This window comes from Macaca thibetana, chromosome 3 (genome assembly GCF_024542745.1).
Source record: "Macaca thibetana thibetana isolate TM-01 chromosome 3, ASM2454274v1, whole genome shotgun sequence".
Classification (NCBI taxonomy): Eukaryota; Metazoa; Chordata; class Mammalia; order Primates; family Cercopithecidae; genus Macaca; species Macaca thibetana.
This window is the reverse complement of record NC_065580.1, coordinates 131,184,160-131,206,811: the sequence shown is the minus strand read 5'-3', so window position 1 is coordinate 131,206,811 and position 22,652 is coordinate 131,184,160. Positions and strand designations below refer to the sequence as shown.

The 22,652-nt window shown below is 45.3% G+C and overlaps 2 protein-coding genes across 7 annotated transcripts in view; one reads left to right on the top strand and one right to left on the bottom strand.

Moving 5' to 3' along the window:
- Nucleotides 1-22,652, bottom strand: part of CALN1 (calneuron 1) — a 662,896-nt gene that overhangs the window by 160,755 nt on the left and 479,489 nt on the right. The gene's annotated exons all lie outside the window — the stretch shown is intronic.
- LOC126950315 (40S ribosomal protein S28-like) lies at nucleotides 2,182-3,714 on the top strand. Its single transcript, XM_050783607.1, has one exon. It carries the CDS (start codon nucleotides 2,362-2,364, stop codon nucleotides 2,569-2,571), a length of 210 nt encoding a protein of 69 aa, XP_050639564.1. The 5' UTR covers nucleotides 2,182-2,361; the 3' UTR covers nucleotides 2,572-3,714.

Genomic DNA, 22,652 nt, shown 5'->3' with positions numbered 1-22,652 from the left:
CAACCCAAACCACTTCAACTCCAATGGACAGAGGATACGCCTTAAAAACAACGTAGGCAACTGCGGACCTTGAGCCAGTTTCAGCCAGCTTATAGAGGCTGCACAAACACTTTGTGTCCTCTTAAACCTTTGTTGTTTTTGCTGTACTTCTGCAGTTTTTCCTCTCTTCAAGGGTATATCCCTTCGAGGGTCTCTACTGGAAACCTGGATATTCACCAGGGTTCCTCCTTTTTTCCAGGCTCTGATCTCCACTTAATTTTCTCCTCAGCACTGTGAAACTGACAAAAATCTCTGATTAATTTTTTATCCTTTGAGCACCTGGAAACAAAGATGTATTGAACTTGTATTTTATAGTTTATGAGTTGGTGAATGCCTTGAGGTGGAATTTCATGCAATCTGTTTTTTTGGGATGGAGCTCTTCCCATTCAGGCTGACTTAGTAGCCATTAACTCCAATTCTGTAGACTCATCCCAGCCAGTACCACGATCTCAGTGCCACTGCTTTCTCTTCCACCGTTATACTCGTTATAGCAAATTTCCTGAGAGTAAAATGCTGTGGAAATCATCAGGCTTCCATCAATGCGCTCTTCTCTGACTTTTTGGACCCTCAAGTCTTAGTTGTCTTCTTTACTTCCCAATACCATGAAACAACCGTTTTGTTGTTAGCTATTCAGTTTTTATAGTTCTTCTTCTGTTTTTGTTTTTGTTTTTTTCCAGAGGGGGCCTCAATCTGTCACCCAGGCCAGGGTGGTGTAGTGGCATGATCTCAGCTCACTGCAACCTCCACCTCCAGGGCTCAAGCGATCTTCCCACCTCAGCCTCCCAAGTAGCTGAAACCACAGACAAGGACCACCACGCCTCACTAATTTTTTGTAATTTTGGTAGAGACAGGATTTTGCCATGGTGCAGTCTAGTCTCAAACTTCTGAGCCAGGCAATCCACCCGCCTCGGCCTCCCAAAGTGCTGGAATTACAGGCATGAGCCACCGCACCCAGCCTATAGTTCTTCTTTATAGAAGTTTAGTGCATATAAATTACTCCACTATATCCAGTCGATGTCTAAGGAAATTATTTTCCAAACAAGACTCCAAGGTTTAATAAACGCCCCCCAAAATCAGTGGATATAATTATATCAATATTATGAATTTCTGGCCAGGCATGGTGGCTCACGACTGTAATCTCAGCACTTTGGGGGCAGGTGGGCAGATCACCTGAGGTCAAGAGTTCAAAACCGGCCTGGCCAACATGGTGAAACCCTGTCTCTACTAAAAAATACAAAAATTAGCCCGGCGTGGTGGTGGGCACCTGTAACCAGCTACTTGGGAGGCTGAGGCAGGGAGAATTGCTTGAGCCCCAGAGGCAGAGGTTGCAGTGAGCCAAGATCACGTCACTGCACTCCAGCCTGCGTGACAGAGACTCTGTCTCAAAAAAAAAAAAAGAAAAGAAAAATTATGAACTTTTGTTCAACAAGGACACCATAATTGAAGTTAACTGATGGGAGGGAAGACTGAAAGGCAATATTTGAAACCTCTAAAACTGATAGTACCTAGATAACAAGACAGCAGACCCAGTATAAAAAATGAACAAAAGAGATGAATAAGAAATTCACAGAAAAGTAAACCCAAAGCCTCCAAGTTTATGAACAGAGGTTCAATTTCATTTGTGATTAGAGAAGTGCAAATGAAAAACAACAAAGGTATACCACTCGACAGCCATCAAATTGGTAAAAACTATAAAGTCAGATGAATGTTCATGAGAAATTAGAGAAGAAAGAATCTTCTGTGCTGCTGGGAAGAGGGTTAGCAACACCATGTCAGAAATCAGTCTAAAGAGCAGTGTGTGCTTTGTATGCCAGCAGTCTCATTCCAAATGATATATTCTAGAGAAATTCACACAGGTATGTAAGGGGCCATGAGTGAGAATGTTTATTAGAATGTTTGGGGATTAGGGATTGGGAGACATTCTGTCTGCCCCTCGTTAGGGACATAACAGAGTCAACTGGGCCGGGCACGGTGGCTCACGCCTGTAATCCCAGCACTTCGGGAGGCCGAGGCGGGCAGATCATTTGAGGTCAGGAGTTCCAGACCAGCCTGGCCAACATGGTGAAACCCTGTGCCTACTAAAAATATGAAAAGTAGCCGGGCGTGGTGGTGCACACCTGTAGTCTCAGCTACACAGGAGGCTGAGGCAGGAGAATTGCTTGAACCCAGGAGGCCAAGGTTGTAGTGAGCCCAGATCGCATCACTGTACTCCAGCCTGGGAGACAGAGCAAGTCTCTGTCTCAGAGAAAAACCAAACAAAAAAACAAAACAAAACAAAACAAAAACAGTCAACTGACTCCGCCAGACTGCCATGCTGCCGTCATGGACACCAGCCATGTGCAGCCTATCAAGCTGGCCAGGGTCATCAAGGTCCTGCACGGGACCGGCTCTCAGGGACAGTGCACGCCGATGCATGTGGAATTTATGGACAACATGAGCCGCTCCAGCATCCGCAATGTAAAAGGCCCCGTGTGCGATGGGGATGTGCTCACCCTGTTGGAGTCAGAGCGAGATGCCTGGAAGTTGCGCTGAGCTTGGCTGCTCACTGGGTCTTGGATGTGGGGTTTGACCATTTGACTCATGGGAATGGTGTGCCACGATCTGCTCCTTTATTTTATTTTTTGCCCGCCACACAGGAACTGAGATGTGCCTTTAAATAAAGCATTTGTGCTTCAAGTTAAAAAAAAAAAAGAGTGAGCTGAGCTGGATGGATGTGATGGAATGCGCTGTGGCGATCAACTAGTGATATCTTTAGCAGGTGATTGGATCTTAAAAGCGTAATGTAGAATGAAGAAAGTAAGATATAGAAGGATACCTGTAGTATGAAAGGAAAATATCTTGGGCCCCCAATATCAGTAAGGAAAACTAAAGATGGGAACTGCTTAGGGCAAACCTGCCTCCCATTCTATTCAAAGTCACCCCTCTGCCCACTGAAGATAGACGCATATCTGATTTGCTTCCTTTGGAAGGGCTAATCAGAAACTCAAAAGAATGTAACCATTTGTGTATCACCTGTCTGTGACCTGGAAGTCCCTTCCCCCATTCCAATCTTCTGCCTGTGATTCAAGTTGTCCCACCTTTCCAGACCGAACCAATGTACTCCTTACATATATTGATAGATGTCTCCTATCTCCCTAAATGGATAAAAGCAAGCTATGGCCCACCCACTTCAGGCACAGGTCATCAGGACCTCCTGAGGCTGTGTCATGGGCGAGTCCTCAACCTTGGCAAAATAAACTTTCTAAATTTACTGAGACCTGTCTCACACTTTCTGGTTTCACAGTAGTTGCACGATAACATTCAAATATATTTTAAAACACACACACAAAATCACACACTATATTTAAAAATGCAGAGTAGATAGAGTACTGCAGAGTGATAGAGCTCAGGCTTTACGTATAGGGTGCCTGGATTCGAGTCCTCACGCTGACATATGCTAATGCGTGATCTTGGAAAAATTACTTCATGTATCCATGCCTCTGTTTCCTCTTCTGTTAAATGGGAACAACAAAAGAATTTTTCTTCCTTTTTTTGAGACAGGATCTTGCTCTGTCACCCAGGCTGGAGCACAGTGGCACGATATCAGCTCACGGCAACCTCTGCCTCTGGGGTTCAGGCGATTCTTGTGCCTCAGCCTCCTGAGTAGCTGGGACTACAGGCATGTGTCATCACACTGGCTAATTTTTTTATTTTTAATAGAGACGGGGCCTCACCATGTTGGCCGGGCTGGTCTCGAACTCATGAACTCAGGTGATCCACCCACCTAGGCCTCCCAAAGTGTTGGGATTCCAGGAGTGAGCCACCATGCCAAGCCAAAGCAGTGTTTCTCATAGTGCTGTTGGGAGGATGAAAGAAGACAATGCGTATAAAAGTGCTTGGAACAGGACCTTGGAAAATTAAATTGGGGTTGGCAATAATATTTATTTTCAAAGACACCTATGTATAGGCAGGATGAAAATAGGGAGTGAGCATGGAGATAAAGAAAAAATAATAAAATAACTCAACAGGGTGCCTTTCATGGGCTTATGGTAAGGGTGTGCCCTGAATTGACAGGAATAATGAACTCAAGTTTTAGAACCTGACATTCCCCAAATCTGCAAGAATTAAGCCTAAAACAAACAGACCAAAGCCCCGGGTTATGAATCGAGTCACTGCTGAGCAGTGAGCTTTCGCCATCTTCCTTCTGAGAAGGAGCTCAGTGGTTATATGATGTTTTTGTGGTGTTAAACAATGCCGCTAAGCCGGGTGCAGTGGCTCACGCCTGTAATCCCAGCACTTTGGGAGGCCAAGGCAGGTGGATCACTTGAGTCCAGCAGTTCAGGATCAACCTGGGCAACATGATGGGACCCCATCTCTGTTTTAAAAAATAAAAAATAAGAACACATTGGCTGGGCGCAGTGGCTCACACCTGTAATCCCAGCACTTTGGGAGGCCGAGGCAGGTGGATCACCTGAGGTCAGGGATTTGAAACCAACCTGGCCAGCATAGTGAAACCCTGTCTTTACTAAAAACGCAAAATTAGCCGGGCATGGTGGCACATGCCTATAATCCCAGCTACTTGGGAGGCTGAGGCAGGAGAATCGCTTGAACCTGGGAGGTAGAGGCTACAGCGAGCTGAAATCCCACCATTGCACTCCAGTCTGGGCAACAAGAGTGAAACTCCATCTCAAAAAAAAAAAAAAAATTCTGATTGAATTTATGTCATAATTTACCTATTGTGTCTAAGCTGTTCTTTAAAAAACTAATTGCCATCAAAATGCTTAATGATCAATTACTAATTATAAATTAGTGAGTTAATTAATAAGTCCCAAGTCAAGAATCTGTTATGTTTACAAACAATTGCTACCCTCTCTCTAATCTTTGAATTTGTGCTCATGAAGAAATTGGCTACCAATGTGGTATCAGTCTCCCAGCACCCTGGAAAAAGAGTGAGGAGGGAGGGGAAAACACATTTACGTCTTTCCCTAGAGGTGACTACACTGAAATCTAGCTAAGTGATATAGTTTGGGTGTTTGTGCCCTCCAAATCTCGTACTGAAATGTGATCCCCAGGACTGGAGGTGGGGTCTGGTGGGAGGGGCATGGGTCATAGGGGAGGATCCCTTACAAATGTCTTGAGGCCCTCCCCATGGTAATAAGTAGCTTCTCACTCTATTAGCTCACAGGAGAGCTGGCTGTTTAAAAGAGCATGGCCTCTCTTTCTTGCTTTCTCTCTCACCCTGTCATGTACCTGCCCCCCTTCCCTTCCACCATGAATAAAAGCTTCCTGAGGCCTCACCAGAAGCCAATCAGATGTGGGCTCCATGCTTCTTATACAGCCTGCAGAACCATGAGCCAAATAAACCTCTTTTCTTTCTAAAAATTACCCAGTCTTGGATATTCCTTTATAGCAACACAAAATGGACTAAGACATTAAGTCAACAAGTTATACAAAATAACACAGTTAAGCACCAACACGAGGCACAACCTAATGAGAATGAAACAGGCATTGCAGAGTGCCAGTGCTCTGAAGCTGGGCTCCCCAGCCCCTGGGCCGTGGACCAGCACCAGTCTGTGGCCTGTCAGGAACCAGGCGACACAGCAGGGGGTGAGTGGCAGGTGAGCAAGCATTGCTGCCTGAACTCTCCCTCCTGTCAGATCTGCGGCAGCATTAGATTCTCACAGGTGCTCAAACCCTATTGCAAACTGCACGTGCGAGGGATCTAGGTCGAGGACTTCTTGTGAGAATCTAATGCCTGATGATCTGTCACAGTCTCTCATCATCACCAGATGAGACCATCAAGCTGCAGGAAAACAAGCTCAGGGCTTCCACTCATTCTACATGATGGTGCGTTATATAATTATTTCATTATATATTACAATGCAATAATAATAGAATCAAAGTACATAATAAACATAATGTGGTTGCATTATATGGAAACCATCCCTCCACATCGGTCTGTGGAAAAATTATCTTCCATAAAACTGGTCCCTGGTGTCCAAAAGGTTGGGGATCGCTGCTCTAGAGTTCAGAGAAGGTAGGGCAGAGACTCCTTGGGCAGGCTTCTGAAGGACTCCCCATGAACGGAATTCTGCTCAGCAGAGGCTTGGGGTGAGGGCCGCTGTAGGGATCGCATTTGGTGGAAGCTCAAATGCAGACTTTGTGGAGTAGCCAGGCAATTTGAGTTCCAAAAGGATTTTCGGAAATTGTGGACCTTAGAGAAATGGTAGATTTGGGGCTCATTTTGTTTTCATTAGCTGAAGAAATAACAAGAAAAAAAAGTTCTTCTAAAGGAGGGAAATCAGAATATCTTCATACATTTCTATTTTTGTCTGTTTCCCAAGACCTTGAGTAACAAAATCTAATTCTTATAAAAATAATGACAATGATAAAGGTAGCCTGAATTTATGTTGCCTTACACCTAGAGGGTTCCTTTTTTTTTTTTTTTTTCTTTTTCTTTTCTTTTCTTTTTTTTTTTTTTTTTTTGAGACAAGGTCTTGCTCTGTCACCCAGGCTGGAGTGCAGTGATGCAATCATCGCTCAGTGCCGCTTTGGCCTCCTGGGCTCAAGTGATCCTCCTGCCTCAGCCTCTCGAGTAGCTAGGACTACAGGTGCACACCAACAGACTCAGCTAATTTCTTAAGAGACGAAGTCTTGCTATGTTGCCTAAGCTGGTCTTGAACTCCTGGTCTCAAGCAATCCTCCTGCATTGGCCTCCCAAAATGCTCGGATTATAGGTGTGAGCCACCGTGCCTAGACAGCCAAGAACGTTGCATCACATACATCATTTTCCCACATCTGTCATGAGGCAAGCATGACAAGGCCTTTTTTCCTCCGAGATGGAAAATAAGCTGTAAGGCATTGGATGGTACCTGACATGGTCTAGAATCAGGATTTCCTGACTTTGAATTCGGTGCCACGAGTGATGGCGAGGAAACTGCTGTTTTTCAGTCACCTGAAACCTTAGGTGAGTTGCTGTGTTCCGCAGGCTTGTCATGAACTCCTGGGCTCAAGCAATCCTCCCACCTTGACCCAAAGCGCTGGGATTATAGGCATGAACCACCATGCAGGAGACACATTTGGTGGGAATTGTGTTTTTGTTGTTGTTGTTGTTGTTTGTTTGTTTGTTTGTGACAGTCTTGCTCTGCCACCCAGGCTGGAATGCAGTGGCACGATTTCGGCTCACTGCAACCTCCGACTCCCAGGTTCAAGCCATTCTCATGCCTCAGCCTCCGAGTAGCTGGGATTACAGGCGCCCACCACCACGCCTGGCTAATTTTTGTATTTTTAGTAGAGACAGAGTTTCACCATGTTGCCTAGGCTGGTCTCAAACTCCTGACCTCAGGCGATCCACCCACCTCAGCCTCCCGAACCACTGAGATTACAGGCTTGAGCCACCATGCCCAGCCAATGGGAGTTTTTTGTACATTATCTCAGGCAATGCAACCACATCATGAACTAAGGCAATTTTACAGAAATGGACAGAAAATCAGAGGACATCTTTCAGTTTCAGTTAAAATCCAGTACAATGAAGATATGATACTGACAGTGAAAATGAGATCAGACATGGAAGCCGGAGACTCTCTCAACACACACTTTTCCTATGCTATGGTATGTCTTGAATTTCTGAAAATATCACTGGGCTTAAAAGTGAAGAAAATTATACTGGAGATTTTTTTTTTCTTCTAAAAATCTCTGCATAAATGGGTCACCTTGAAATACTGTTCTCATAATGCAGTTAGGATTTTTAAAAATTGCTGCCGGGCACGGTGGCTCACACCTATAATCGCAGCACTTTGGGAGCCCGAGATAGGTGGATCACCTGAGGTCAGGAGTTCGAGACCAGCCTGGTCAACATGGCGAAACCCTGTCTCTACTAAAAATACAAAATTAGCCGGTTGTGGGGGTGGGTTCCTGTAATCCAAGCTACTTGGGAGGCTGAGGCAGGAGCACTGCTTGAACCCAAGAGGCAGAGGCTGCAGTGAGCCAAGATCGGGCCACTGTACTCCAGCCTGGGCGAGAGAGAGAGAGGCTCCATCTCAAAAAATAAATAAATAAAATAAAATAAAAATTGCAAGATGTAAACCACTCCTAACCATTCCGATTTACCTCTTTTGTGACTTGTGATATTACCAGTATCTTGCTGTTGAAATGTCATTTGTTCTAAGGACCACTATTTAGACAAAGTTGGCTTTTCCCAATGACTCTTGGCAGTTTCTAGAACCCACTACTGCAGTCACTTTTTTTTTTAGAGAGAGACTTGCTCTGTCGCCCAGGCTATAGTGCAGTGTTGCAATCTCAGCTTACTGCAACCTCTGCCTCACGGGTTCAAGAGATTCTCCTGCCTCAGCTTCCCAAGTAGCTGGAATTACAGGCACACGCCACCACGCCCGGCTAAGTTTTGTATTTGTAGTAGAGATAGGGTTTCACCATATTGGCCAGGCTGGTCTTGAACTCCTGACCTCACACCTCAAGTGATCTACCTGTCTTGGCCTCCTAAAGTGCTGGAATTACAAGCTAGAGCCACTGCGCCTGGCTGACACATCTTATACTTTCTCTGCTCCCTCAGTACCTCTGAATCTCCCCATCCTCAGGTTTGGGCTAACGTAACCCCTCTTCTAAGGAAGGGTACCTGGTCACCCACAGGATTCTTGTCTTCCTCTCTAGGACTGGTTCATAAGGAAGAAAGAAAGGGGTAGATAAGTGGATGAGTTTAACAGATCTATTCCCAAAGCAAAAAGACGCCTGAACCCATGAAAGGAAGGCCAAAGGAATTAGCAACAAAAGAGACTGGAAAAGCTGTATAAACAGCCACTTCTTTTTTTTTTTTTGAGACGGAGTCTCGTTCTGTCATCCAGGCTGGAGTGCAGTGGCGCGACCTCGGCTCACTGCAAGCTCCGCTTCCCGGGTTCACGCCATTCTCCCGCCTCAGCCTCCAGAGTAGCTGGGACTATAGGCGCCCGCCACCACGCCCGGCTAATTTTTTGTATTTTTAGTAGAGACGGGGTTTCACCATGTTAGCCAGGATGGTCTCGATCTCCTGACCTCGTGATCCGCCCACCTCAGCCTCCCAAAGTGCTGGGATTACAGGTGTGAGCCACTGCGCCCGGCCAACAGCCACTTCTTAAGAAAGATGTGAGGGCCGGGCGCAGTGGCTCACACCTGTAATCCAAGCACTTTGAGAGGCTGAGGCAGGCTGATCACTTGAGGTCAGGAGTTCGAGACCAGCCTGACCAACATGGTAAAGCCCCAAAAATACAAAAATTAGCTGGGTGTGCTGGCACGCACCTGTAATCCAAGCTACTCGGGAGGCTGAGGAAGGAGAATTGCTTGAACCCGGGAGGCAGAGGCTGCAGTGAGCTGGTTGCATTGCACTCCAACCTGGGCGACAGAGAAAGATTCTGTCTGAAGGAAAGGAAAGGAAAGGAAAGAAAAGGAAAGGAAAAGGAAAAGAAAGATGTGGACGTGCTTTTTTCTTCTCTTTTCTGGGAAGCTGGGTATGTAGGAAGATCCACGGGGGGCAGTGCATTTTGGGGGTACTGATGCCCATATTTTGTTCAAGTGATAATTATGCTGCCAGACTTCTCATTGAAAGGGCGATGGTGCATGCAGGGAAAGAGTGCCTTGAGCCAGCACCCCTGAGGAAGATGCCTGTATTATGAGGACTCAGCAGTCGGTCCGGGGAAGATGTGGATATCAGCAGAGAAGGAGCTGCCCTGCCACAAGGACTCTGTTCTGAGTGTGGGGAAGAGGACCACATAGTCTCTTCCCTTGCCCAGGCAGCAATGGCCCCTTTTTGATCAGCAAATCGAATCAGCAAATAAAAGCTGATTTGATGGGTCTTCCAAATGCTTAGTCTCTCTATTACTCCCACGACCCAAGGAAGCCATGGCTTTCTAAGAGAGAGTCATCATACATGTGACACTGAGTTCCATTAGAATTTGGTTTCAGGCTGGGTGTGACAGCTTATGCCTGTAATCCCAGCACTTTGGGAGGCTGAGGCAGGTGGATCACCTGAGGTCAGGAATTCCAGACAAGCCTGGCCAATATGGTGAGATCCCCATCTCTACTGAAAATAAAAAATTAGCCAGGCATGGTGGTGCGTGCCTGTAATCCTAGCTACTTGGGAGGCTGAGGCATGAGAATCACTTGAATCCAGGAGGTGGAGGTTGCAGTGAGCCAAGATCATGCCCACGCCACTGCACTTCAGCCTCGGTGACAGAGAGAGACTCTGTCTAAAACAAAAAAAAGAAATTTGTTTTCAGCCAGGTGCAGTGCCTCATGCCTGCAATCCCAATGTTTTGGAAGGCCGAGATGGGAGCGCTGCTTGAGCCCAGGAGGTCCAGGCTGCAGTGAGCTGTGACGGCACCACTACACTCCAGCCTGAGTGACACAGTAAGACCCTGTCTCTTCAAAAAAAAAAAAGAATTAAAGAATTTGTTTTCCATGCTGCCAGTTTGTCATTATGACAGTGTGGTCTGGACTGAAGGACTGGTCATAAATATTGTGGACATTCAGAGGAAGGAAGTGAATCCCTGACAGGCTGTGAGGCAGGAGAACAGGGTTTGGAGACAGGGAACATAAGGACTTCCTAGAGCTAAATCAAATGGAAACACTTCAGCGATGGCAGGAAATATCCTCTCCATTTACATAGGGTGTACGTCGAGTAAATGACTGTAACTTTACTTCATCCTCTTCATTTACATAAGGCGTATACCAAGGAACCAATGGAAACATCAAGAGGGTTTTTGTTTGTTTGTTTGTTTGAGATGGAGTCTTGCTCTGTTGCCCAGCCTGGAGGGCAGTGGTGCGATCTTGGCTCACTGCAACCTCTCCCTCTGAGGTTCAAGGGATTCTCCTGCCTCAGCCTCCTGAGTAGCTGGGATTACAGGCATGCATCACTGTGCCTGGCTAATTTTTGTTGGTAGTAGAGATGAAGTTTCACCGTATTGGCCAGGCTGGTCTGGAACTCCCGACCTCAAGTGATTCACCCACCCCGGCCTCCCAAAGTGCTGGAATTACAGGCATGAGCCACCAAACCCGGCCTTAGAGGGTATATAAACCCTAAAAACTTCTGTAACAGGGCTCTTGAGCCCCTATGCCTGGCCCTGCTCCCAACCTGTGGAGTGTACTTTCATTTTTAATAAATCTCTGCTTTTGTTGCTTCATTCTTTGCCTGCTTTGTTTGTGCATTTTGTCCAATTCCTTGTTCGAGATGCCAAGAACCTGAACACCCTCCCCCGGTAACACCTGGAGAGCGAGCCCCTTATGGGAGGAGAATTGCTCGCAGTTATTTCAGCCACAGCACAAGTGTGGGCAGGGTGCAAAGGGGTCTTCCATGTAATCTCTTCCAACTCCATCATTTTACAGGTGAGGAAACTGAGGCACAGGGACTCATTCAAGGTCACCCATAGATACATGGAAGGGTTGAGGATAGGATCTAGGTCTCCGACAATCACTACCATGCATTTTTGGATACTGTAGAGTACTTGCCAAAAAACCTAGGCATCATCTTTGATTCTGTGTCTTCCTTCAACATGCCATCCCTACGACCAATCCAATCCAAAGAGTATATTTAGAGATGCTATAACAGACCAGACTCCTCACTGAGTTCTTGCAGAAGCTGGAAAAACTTATGTCTGTTATTAGTTTTTTTTGTTTTTGTTTTTGTTTTTTTTTTTTTTTTTGAGCTGGAGTACTGCTCTGTTGCCCAGGTGCATGTCTGTAATTCTAGCTACTTGGGAGGCTGAGGCAAGAGAATCACTTGAACCCAGGAGGCGGAGGTTGCAGTGAGCCAAGATCATGCCACTGTACTCCAGCCTGGGTGACAGAACAGCACTCCATCTCAAAACAAAAACAAAAACAAAAACAAACAAACAAAACCCCCCAAAAAATCAACTAATAACAGAAATAAGGTTTTCCAGCTTCTGCAAGAACTCAGTGAAGAGTCTGGTCTGTTATAGCATCTCTAAATATACTTTTGGATTGGCAGATGTCACATACCCTACTAAGACAAAACTGATCACAGCCGGACCACGGTCCTCTTAAAGACTTGCAAGCATAGCCCAAATTGATCCTCTCCCCACCACTCTGGCCCAAATCAGCTCATGCTGGGTTACTCCCTGACCTGGAGTAGTCAAGTCTTTCTTTGGTCCCTAACACCCCCGATCCACCGAGCCACCCGAGTCAGACTTTGACACTGTAAATCCAGTTGGAACACACCTGTTTAAACTCAAAGCTGCTTCAGACCACACGGGAAATCACATCCAGACTCCTACCTGATCAGCCCTGCCCACTGTGCATCTGGCACCAGCCAGCCTCCCTCAGTCTGCTCCAGCCAGACTGGCTTTCTTTCTGCTCTGGGAACATGCCAAGCTGCTCCCACCTTAGGACTTTGTACCTGCTGTTCCTTCTGCACAGAACGCGATTCTCAGAGTTCTTCATAAAGCCGGCTCCACCTTGTCATTCCTTTCCTAGCCATTTCACCCTCTCTGAGAAGCCTGCCCTAACCAATCATTCCTAAGTAGGCCCCGTCTATCCCCCTGTTTTATTTCTAACATAACACTTACCCATAAATGGCATTTCCTTGTTTATTTGTTCATCTATTATCTGTTTCCCCCTCTGCCTCTCTCATTCACGGCCAGTGCCTGAAACCTGCTGGGCACACAGTAGGCTCTTAGTAAATATCAGTTTAATTACTCAGTCAAAAGATGACAGCCGTAGCTGTCTCTAGGGCACAACATCTTTTTCTTTTTGTATGGCATAAGGGATTTTGATCAAAGAGCTCTCTAGCACCATGTAGTCTCCAGAAAACACTCTCAGTAAAGAAATGCTTTTACTTCCACTAAAGAATAACAGAAACGGCTGGGCGCGTGGCTTATGCCTGTAATTCCAGCACTTTGGGAGGCTGAGGCAGCTGCATCACCTGAGGTCAGGAGTTCAAGACCAGCCTGGCCAACATGGTGAACCCCGTCTCTACTAAAAATACAAAAATTAGCTGGGCATGATGGTGCGTGCCTGTAATCCCAGCTACTTGGGAGGCTGAGGCAAGAGAATCGCTTGAACCCAGGAGGCGGAGGTTGCAGTGAGCCGAGATCATGACCTGCACTCCAGCCTGGGCGACAGAGCAATATTCCATCTCCAAAAAAAAAGAAAAAAAAAAAAGAACACAAATAACAGAAACACGTTTTTCCAGCTTCTGCAAGAACTCAGTGAGGAGTCTGGTCTGTTATAGCATCTCTAAATATACTCTTTGGATTGGCAGATGTCACACACCCTACTAAAACAAAACTGATCACAGCCAGAAAAGCTGGTATCTGTGGCTCACTGGCTGGTTCCAATTGGCTCGCCCCTCGCCAGGATTTGAAATCAAAGTCTTTGACTTTGAAATGCATGCAAGCGACCTGTAGAATGGTGGATCTTCTTACGTCTTGGGCTTTTTCTGTGCTCTAGTTTGTCAAACTGCTGCCGCCTTTTTTTTTTTCTATTCCCCTCCTGGGAGGCAGACCCAACGAATCCATCACTTGCCCAAACCAACAGATGCGGCTGCTGATGGTGGAGGGACACCCAGGCAGGACCACCCCAGGACGTGAGTGAGTCTGCTTTCTGGGACATCTTCAAGAGAAACAGTTGCTAGCTGAAGTATGAAAAATGAAGAGTCTGCCCCAGCAGCTTCCTTCTTGCATCTCTATCAAATCACTGATCTGTTGAATTGGATATGCCACCTGCAACTGCTAAATTGAAGATACCACAGGTCACCCGGCAGGATCTTCCTGAATCATGGAACTTTCTTGCTCAGGGTCCTCCCACTCTTGGCTCCACCCTGACGCCTCAACAGGGGCTCTGTGGCTCCCAGTCATCTCTTCCTTTGCCAAGTGCACCCCCCTCACCTCCTTGCCTGAGGAAGACGTTGGTATTAATATGATAATGACTCTACAGTTGGTCCAGGGAAGGCGTGCATGTCAGCAGAGAAGGAGCTGCTCTGCCACAAGGACTCGGCTCTGGGTGAGGGGAGGGGGCCCATATAGGCTTGTCCTTTGGCCAGGCAGCAATGCTCCCTTTTTGAGGCTAGTGGCAAATGCAAGCTGATTTGATGGGTCCTTCAAACGCTCAATCTCTGCATCACTTCCGTGACCCAAGGAAGCCATGGCTGCATTACTTCCATGACCCAAGAAAGCTAGTGTAGATCACTACACTAGCGATCTCAGCTCATTCCTGGACTACTACAGCCGTACAGATGCCCCAGGTGCTGGGCTATTCCCCCTTGCACAATCTGCTAGATTCTTCTTTCTAAAACCAAGTCCCACCATGCTCTCGTCGGCTTGGCCCCTGTAGGATCCCTGCATCCTTCTTGCTTTCACATTCAAAGCTCATCAAGACCTGTCCAGCTTCTTCTAATCCCCAGAAAGTCTTCTTTGATTCCTCTAATGGGAGAAAGTGTCTTCCTCTTTAGCTTGTCATAAATGCCTTTTGCATGGCTTTCGTGACTCAGTCCTCTATAATTTATTTATTTTTTGTAGATAAGGTCTTGCCCTGTCATCCAGGTTAGAGTGTAGTGGTGTGACCATAGCTCACTGCAGCCTCAAACTCCTGGGCTCAAGCAATTCTCCTTCCTCAGCCTCCTGAGTAGCCGGGACTACAGGCATGCACCACTACACCCAGCTGATATTTTTAATTTTTTGCAGGAACGGGGTCTCGTTATGTTGCCCAGGGTGGTCTTGAACTCCTGGCTTCAAGCAAGACTTCCACTTCGGCCTCCCAAGTAGCTGGGACTACAGGCACGAGCCACCGCACCTGCCTCAGTCGTCCACACTTTATAATCTGTTGGTGCCCGTGGCTTCTCTTCTCCATCCTGTTCTTCATCTTAATATTTTCCACATAGCCTTGTTCCCTACACTATTTAAGTAGATGTGATCAACACACACTTGTGTTAAAAGAATTAATGTATCATCTTAAATGACCACTCCAGGCCACTAAAATTGCTGTATCATTGGCAGGATAAAGATATAGTTACCTCTTTTTCTCCTTTATATACTGTCAAAGCTTTGGAGAAAAGTCAATTTCCTGTTTTAATATATATATTCTCTTTCTGGTGTTTTCTGCATTCTAAGGTGCTTTCACGCCTATTACGGCATTTTATCTTCATAATAGCTCTTTTGAGATGTGTGCAAAACTGTTTTGAATGATTGTTGATAAAGTTTCCTGAGAAATAAACATTTACTGAGCGCAATTTATGTGTTAGGCATTGTGCTGGGAGTGGGGACCCAATGGCCGGCAGGGCTTTGCAGAGACTGACAAGTAGAGGATCAATTTCCATGTCATGGGGCAGATCCTCTGATGGGACTGGGCTGATGTTTCTACAGGGGAACATAGGAGGCACCTGACTCCTGGTGGGTGAGGGAGGCAGCTAGGAAATGTTTTCATAGACAGGGAGAGCTAGCCCGGCAAGGTGCGGTTGGTGGTTGGCGATGTGGACAAAAAAACATCATCTCAGTCTCTCAAAGAAAAGAGAACCTGAGAATCTGGCTTACTGGAACAACTGCAATGAATTCACCATTGCTAGAGAATCAGGGGTAAAGGCTGGGCACGGTGGCCCACGCCTGTAATCCCAGCACTTTGGGAGGCTGAGGCGGGAGGACTGCTTGAGGCTAGGAATTTGAGGCCAATGTGGGCAACACAGCAAGACATCATCTCTATGGAAAATGTAAAAATGGGGCCAGGCGCTATGGCTCATGCCTGTAATCACAGTACTTTGGTAGGCCAAGGGGCCGATCATTTGAGGTCAGGAGTTCAAGACCAGCCTGGCTAACATCTTGAAACCCCATATCTACTAAAAATACAAAAAAATTAGCTGGTTGTGGTGACACATACCTGTACTCCCAGCTGCTAGGGAGGCTGAGGCAGGAGAATCATTTGAACCAGGGAGACAGAGGTTGCAGTGAGCCAAGATCGTGCCACTGCACTCCAGCCTAGGCAATAGAGTGAGACTCCATCTCAAAAACATAAAATTTAAAAAAATTAAAAAATAAAAATAAAAATTAGCTGGGCATAGTGGTATGCATCTGTAGTCCCAGCTTCTCAGGAGGCTGAGGCAGGAGGATCGCATGAGCCTGGGAGGCCATGGCTGCAGTGAGCTGTGATCATGCCACTGTACTCCAGCTTGGGTGACAGAATAAGACCCTGTCTCAGACATTAAAAAGAAGATATGGATTGAGAATTGATTGTTGGATTTAGCAATATGGTGGTCATCAGTGACCTCCACTAGAGCTGTTTTATTTTATGGAATGGTAAGAATGAAAATCCAGACAGAGTAGATTCAGGAGTCAATGGGAGAAGAGAATTGGCAGCAGTGAGTATAGACTATTATTTGGGGTGTTGATTCAGAGCAGAGAAGAGGAGGGAATGAGGTTTAACTCTTCTTTACAGGGGAACAAAGAGTTTCATTTGATTATTATTATTATTATTATTATTATTAATTTTGCCCACATCTTACAAGGCATGCAATGTTGTTTTTTAGGATGAGGGTTGCCTAAGTATGTTTTTATCTGTATTAGTTCCTTCTCATACTGCTAATAAAGATATACCCAAGTCTAGGTAATTTGTAAAGGAAAGAGGTTTAATGGATTCACAGTCCCGCGTGGCTGGGGAGACCCCACAATCGTGGCAGAAAACGAAGGAAAAGTAAAGGCACGTCTTACATGGTGGCAGGCAGGAAAGAGTGAGAGCCAAGTGGAAGGGGAAACCCCTAATAAAACCATCAGATCTCGTGAGATGTATTCACTACTATGAGAACAGTATGGAGGACACTGCCTCCATGATTCAGTGATCTCCTACCAGGTCCCTCCCACAACATGTGGGAATTATGGGAGCTACAATTCAAGATGAGATTTGGGTGGGGACACAGCCAAACTGTATCAGTATTCTAATGGGAATGACACAGTGGAGAGGCTGAAAAGCTGATCAACTTTTTACATACATTCCATTATTTAAATCTCAAAATGCTCTTTGAGGTCAACATGACCCCTACTCCATAAGTGAGGACTGCAGGAATCAGTAAATTTAGAGATTCCATACTTAGTCAGTGGCACAGCAGGGGTTCAAATCCAGGTCTGTTGAACCCCAAAATGAGCGCTTTCCCCACTGGTCTAAGTGGAAAATAATACAGAACATGCTGCATTGCTTTCCTTAGATTAAAAAACGAATCAACATAGAGGTAATATAGGGCACAGACCATAAGTTTTGAGCATGCCCTGGCTCAATAAGCCCCTGATGTTCTGGAACTCAGGAGATCCATCCAGGAAGGAGTCAGATTCCAACGTGACCTGACTATGATGCACTTATTTCAGACCAAGCAGATGGACAACCTCCTCGGGGAGGAAAGTCAGAAGTAGAATGTACTCTAGGAGGGCTTGGGGGCTCAAGAGTAAAAAGCTATTCAGTCTGGCACCTGGGTGATACCTGGTGATTTCAGAGCTGGCAGTTTCACTGAAAGTCCCCAACTGAAATAGTATAGACTGGGCCATCTACACATGAATTTTTTTTTTTTGAGATGGAGTCTCGCTCTGTCACCCAGGCTGGAGAGCGATGGTGCAATCTAGGCTCACTGCAACCTCTGCCTCCCGGGTTCAAGCAATTCTCCTGCCTCAGCCTCCTAAGTAGCTGGGATTACAGGCATGTGCCACCATGTCTGGCTGATTTTTGCATTTTGTATTATATATTTTATATTTGTATTTGTATTTTGTATTATAATTCTGTATTTTTAGTATCATCATGTTGGCCAGGCTGGTCTTGAATTCCTGACCTCAAGCGATCCTCACTCCTCAGCCTCCCAAAGTACTGGGATTATAGGCATGAACCACTGTGCCCAGACAGTTCTGGAATTTTAATAGCAGAAAGGAACTTTCTTTTGTTTCCTTTTGTGATGAGTGGGATGATTGAGGGCACATATATATGCTATAGGGGAGGACTTCGGAGACTGCAGATATGAGTGCCTGGAAATTTTACTATTGGGCATTATTTCAATTTAAAGTATTTTTTAAAATTATTATTATTTTTGTTTTGATAACTGTTTTTTTTAAACAGAGGTAGGGTCTTGCTATGTTGCCCAGGCTGATCTCAAACTCCTGGCCCCAAGTTATCCTCTAGCCTCAGCCTCCCAAAGTGCTGGGATTACAGGGGCTCACTGTGTCCAGTCCCAATTTAAAGTTTTGATTATATGTAGCAGTGTAGGTACACAGCAAGCCAGGAACATTTATATTTTATTTTATTATTTTATTTTATTTTTTGAGACAGAGTCTTACTCTGTCACCCAAGTTGGAGTGCAGTGGCACGATCTCAGTTCACTGCAATCTCTGCCTCCCAGCTTCAAGTGGGAGGCCTCAGCCTCCTGAGAATCTGGAATTACAGGCACCCACCATCATGCCTGGCTAATTTTTGTATTTTTAGTGGGGGGAGGTTTTACCATGTTGGCCAGGCTGGTCAAACTCAAGACCTCAGGTGATCCACCTACCTCGGCCTCCCAAAGTGCTGGGATTACAGGTGTAAGCCACTGCACCCGGCCCTATACTTTATTTTTTTTTGATAGTCAATCCCTGCATCTCCATTCCTGGGAGCTTTATGAATTGGTGGGGAGGTGGTGAGTAGCTTTGAAATTAATCATCTTGTTTCTATCTCAACCGAAGACATGGTCTGGACGCCAAAGTAATCAAGCAGCCACTCTTAGCTTTGATGGACTTTCATTTTCTTTCACTTTCATTTTCTGTGAAAGAATTTTGATTTACTTCTTTCAGAAAGATTGATAGGAGGTGGGTGGGACTGTGACTTTTTAATTCATGGTTAAATCTAATATTTTTCTTGACTGTAAGAATTTATCATTAATGATGCTGGAAAGACAAAAACATGGTGAAATCAGATACAAAAGCCTAAAAAGGAAAATAAAGAGGTTTAAAAAATAAAACAAAGACATTCTTTTTTGTAGTAAAAAACTCAGGGATGAAATATTTCACCCTGCAAAAAATCAAACCCCAAAAAAGACACCACTCTCAAACCTTGACACTGTTTCTCTTCCCCATTATGATCTGTCGCCTGTACTGATCACTGCAAACCTAAAATGCCTTCCTCAACTTATAAATGGCAAACCTCTTAAGGAAATTCAGTTCTCAGACAGATTAATGCAGTTTTCTGGTGAGTTAGACAGAAATGAAGTGAGTTGATTCTCTGGATTTTTTGTTGCGTTTTGTTTTTGAAGAAGGAGAAGAAACTAGGAGTGTTCTCATTTTAAGATTGAAAAATTTAGGCTGGGTGCTGCGGCTCACACCTCGCACTAAGAAAGTGCAAGTTTCTGCCAGGTGCAGTGGCTCACGCCTCTAATCCCAGCACTTTGGGAGGCCAAGCAGGCAGATCACCTGAGGTCAGGAGTTCAAGACCAACCTGGCCAACATGATGAAACCCCATCTCTACTAAAAGCACAAAAATTAGCAGGGCGTGGTGGCACGCACCTGTAATTCCAGCTACTTGGGAGGCTGAGGCAGGAGAATCTCTTGAACCTGGGAGGCAGAGATTGCAGTGAGCCCAGATTGTGTGCCATTGCACCAGCCTGGGTGATAAGAGTGAAATTCCATCAAAAAAAAAAAAAAGAAAAAAAGAAAAAAAGAAAAAAAAGTGCAGTAATTACCAATCTCTTACATGATATATTCCATCATGGTGAAGTCTGAGATTTTAATGACTCCATCATCTTAATAGCATACATTGTACCCAATAGGTAGTTTTTCAAATCTCACCTCCCTCCCAACCTCTCCCTTTATGGAGACCCCAGTATCTACTGTTCCCCTGTTTGTCAGGTTTCTTGCCCTGTTCTCATACTGGTCTTGTTAAAATGAGCTTATTATTAGTTTGATCCATTATCCAACTCAAGAGACTCTTGGCTTCCTCCAGTTCCCTATCTTCATTGTAGAGACACAACAGACAACTCAGGGAGGCCCCTTTGTGTAGTCTTCCTATCTGTCAAAGACCTTATTGGTCCTTGACAAAGCACCAACAGACTACCAAGTTTGCCCAGGCACATGTGGTGTATACAGTTCCGGGAGAAGGGGAAGCCCATTGTCTTTTCCTCTAAAGGACTTGCCCCTCCACCCATCTTAGGAAAGTTTTCCAAATATATAAAAATAACGAAGTCTGGATTCTCCAATCCTATGCTTGTGATCTCGAAGAAAGAACAGAACACACTTCTGGACAACTTGGCCAATCTTCAGAGCTGATCACAATGGTGCTAACCACATTATGTAGTCTCTTCCATTAGATTTCATGTTAGCTTGTCATTCAACACCAGGCAGAAAGGCAGCTCCTCCTGCACCGTGAGACCTGACCCGTCACTGCTACCTTAACAGACGGAGTCTCCCACCCAGCCTCACAATAGACATTGCCCAGAGTTCTTTCCTGACTGACAGATCAGACCCTCAGATCACTTTCCACCACGTTGTCTGACTTCTCCGAGTGGCTTTCCTTATGATGGGAGACCTGGCGTATCATCAGGCTTTCACATGCCTCTACTTTGGGTCACTTGTTAGTCATAAAAGATAGGCATAGGCTGCTCAATTAAAGCAAGAATGTTCTGGAAGCTGTGGTACTATCAGAGGCTAGGAGAGAAAGCAACCTGAATGGCTTGCCCCTCTCCTTTTCATCAGATTGAGTAGCAGCGAAGTGCCTGTCAAGGTAGGCAGTGATTGGTCAGGTCTCATGGTTGGGAGGAACTTCCTTTCTGCCAGGTCTTAAATGACAAGCTAACATGAAATCTAACATCCACATAATGTGGCCAGCACTGTTGGGATCTTTCTGAAGGTTGGACAAGTTGTCCAGAGGCGTGTTCTATTCTTTCTTGGAGATCACAAACATAGGACTGGAGAATCCAGACTTGGTTTTTTTTTTATATTTGGAAAACTTTCCTAAGATGGGTGGAGAGTCCTTCTGGGGAAAGGAAAATGGGTTTCCCCTTCTCCTAGGAACATCTACCAAACGACTATGCTCCTTTCCCGGAGGACAGAGCATGGGGGTATACCAGTTCTCCTGAGGAGTTTTAACATGATATAGATAGAAGAGACTTGGAGTTTAGGACATCTCTACATATTCCAGGGTTTTGACTTTTTACCTTTCCAGCTTTTTTTTTTTTTTAAGTGGGGGAAGGGTATGTGTGGTGAATACTTTCAGCAAAGGTGAGAGATGACCGTCACCCACTCCCGACTCCATCAGCACAAGAGGACCGTGGTCAGACTCCATGGTGCTCATAGGACCAGAATCCATTTCTAGTTGTAGTCTCTTTCAATTCCTGGGCAAATCAAGTGACGTCTCTTCAGAGTTGTATTCTTTAAAAACAAAAAAAATGCATATTTAGGCTGGGTGCAGTGGCTCAGGCCTGTAATCCCAGCACTTTGGGAGGCCGAGGTGGGCAGATCACCTGAGATCAGGAGTTCGAGATCAGCCTGGTCAATGTGGTGAAACCCCGTATCTACTAAAAATACAAAAATTAGCTGGGTGTGGTGGCAGGCGCCTGCAATCCCAGCTACTCGGGAGGCTGAGACAGGAACCCAGGAGACAGAGGTTGCAGTGAGCCAAGATGGCACCACTGCACTCCAGCCTGGGCAACAGAGAGAGATTCTGTCTAAAAAAAAAAAAAAAAAAAAAAAGAATAAGATAAAATAAATAATAAAATAAAAGCATATTTAGAGGATACAAATCCAGGTTTCTTATATGTATATACTGCATCATGAACCCAATGTCTGGACAGTCTACATTGCACCCAATAGGAAATTTTTCAAACCTCACCTCCATGCCAGTCTCCCTCTTTATGGAGTCCCCAATATCTATCATTCCCTCTGTACATCCATCCATACCCATTGTTTAGCTCTCATTTATAAGTGAGAACATGCAGTATTTGACTTTCTGTTTCTGAGCTATTTCACTGAGGTTAGTAGCTTCCACTTCCATCCGTGTTGCTGCAGAAGGTATGATTTCATTCTTTTTATGGCTGAGTAGTATTCCATGGCGTCTATGTGCCACATTTTCTCTATCCATTCCTCCATTGATGGATACGTAGGTTGATTCCATATCTTTGCTATTGTGAATAGTGCTGCAACAAACATACCAGTGCAAGTATCTTTTTGATATAATTATTTCTTTTCTGGTAGTGGGACTGCTGGATTGAATGGCAGTTCTAATTTTAGATCTTTGTTAATAGTTATATTCTTCCACTCTACCTCCATGCAGGTGCAAACTCCTACACCATTACCTGGTCGTGATATTAGGACTTTTTATTTTATTCTAATTTAATTTTTTTTTGAGACAGAGTCTCACTCTGTTGCCCAGGTGGGGCACAGTGGCTCAATCTCAGCTCACTGCAACTTCCACCTCCCAGGTTCAAGCGATTCTCGTGCCTCAGCCTCCTGAGTAGCTAGGATCACAGGCTTGTGCCACCACGCCCAGCTTAGTTTTGTATTTTTAGTAGAGATGGGTTTCACGATGTTGCGCAGGCTGGTCTTGACCCTCTTTCCTCAGGTAGATCTGTTCGCCTTGGCCTCCCAAAATGCTGGGATTACAGGTGTGATCCACTGCACCCAGCCTAAGACTTATTATTTTAAATGAAT

Coding starts and splice junctions, on each gene's coding strand:
- LOC126950315 (XM_050783607.1), top strand. CDS start 2,362: ATGGACACCAGCCATGTGCAGCCTATCAAGCTGGCCAGGGTCATCAAG.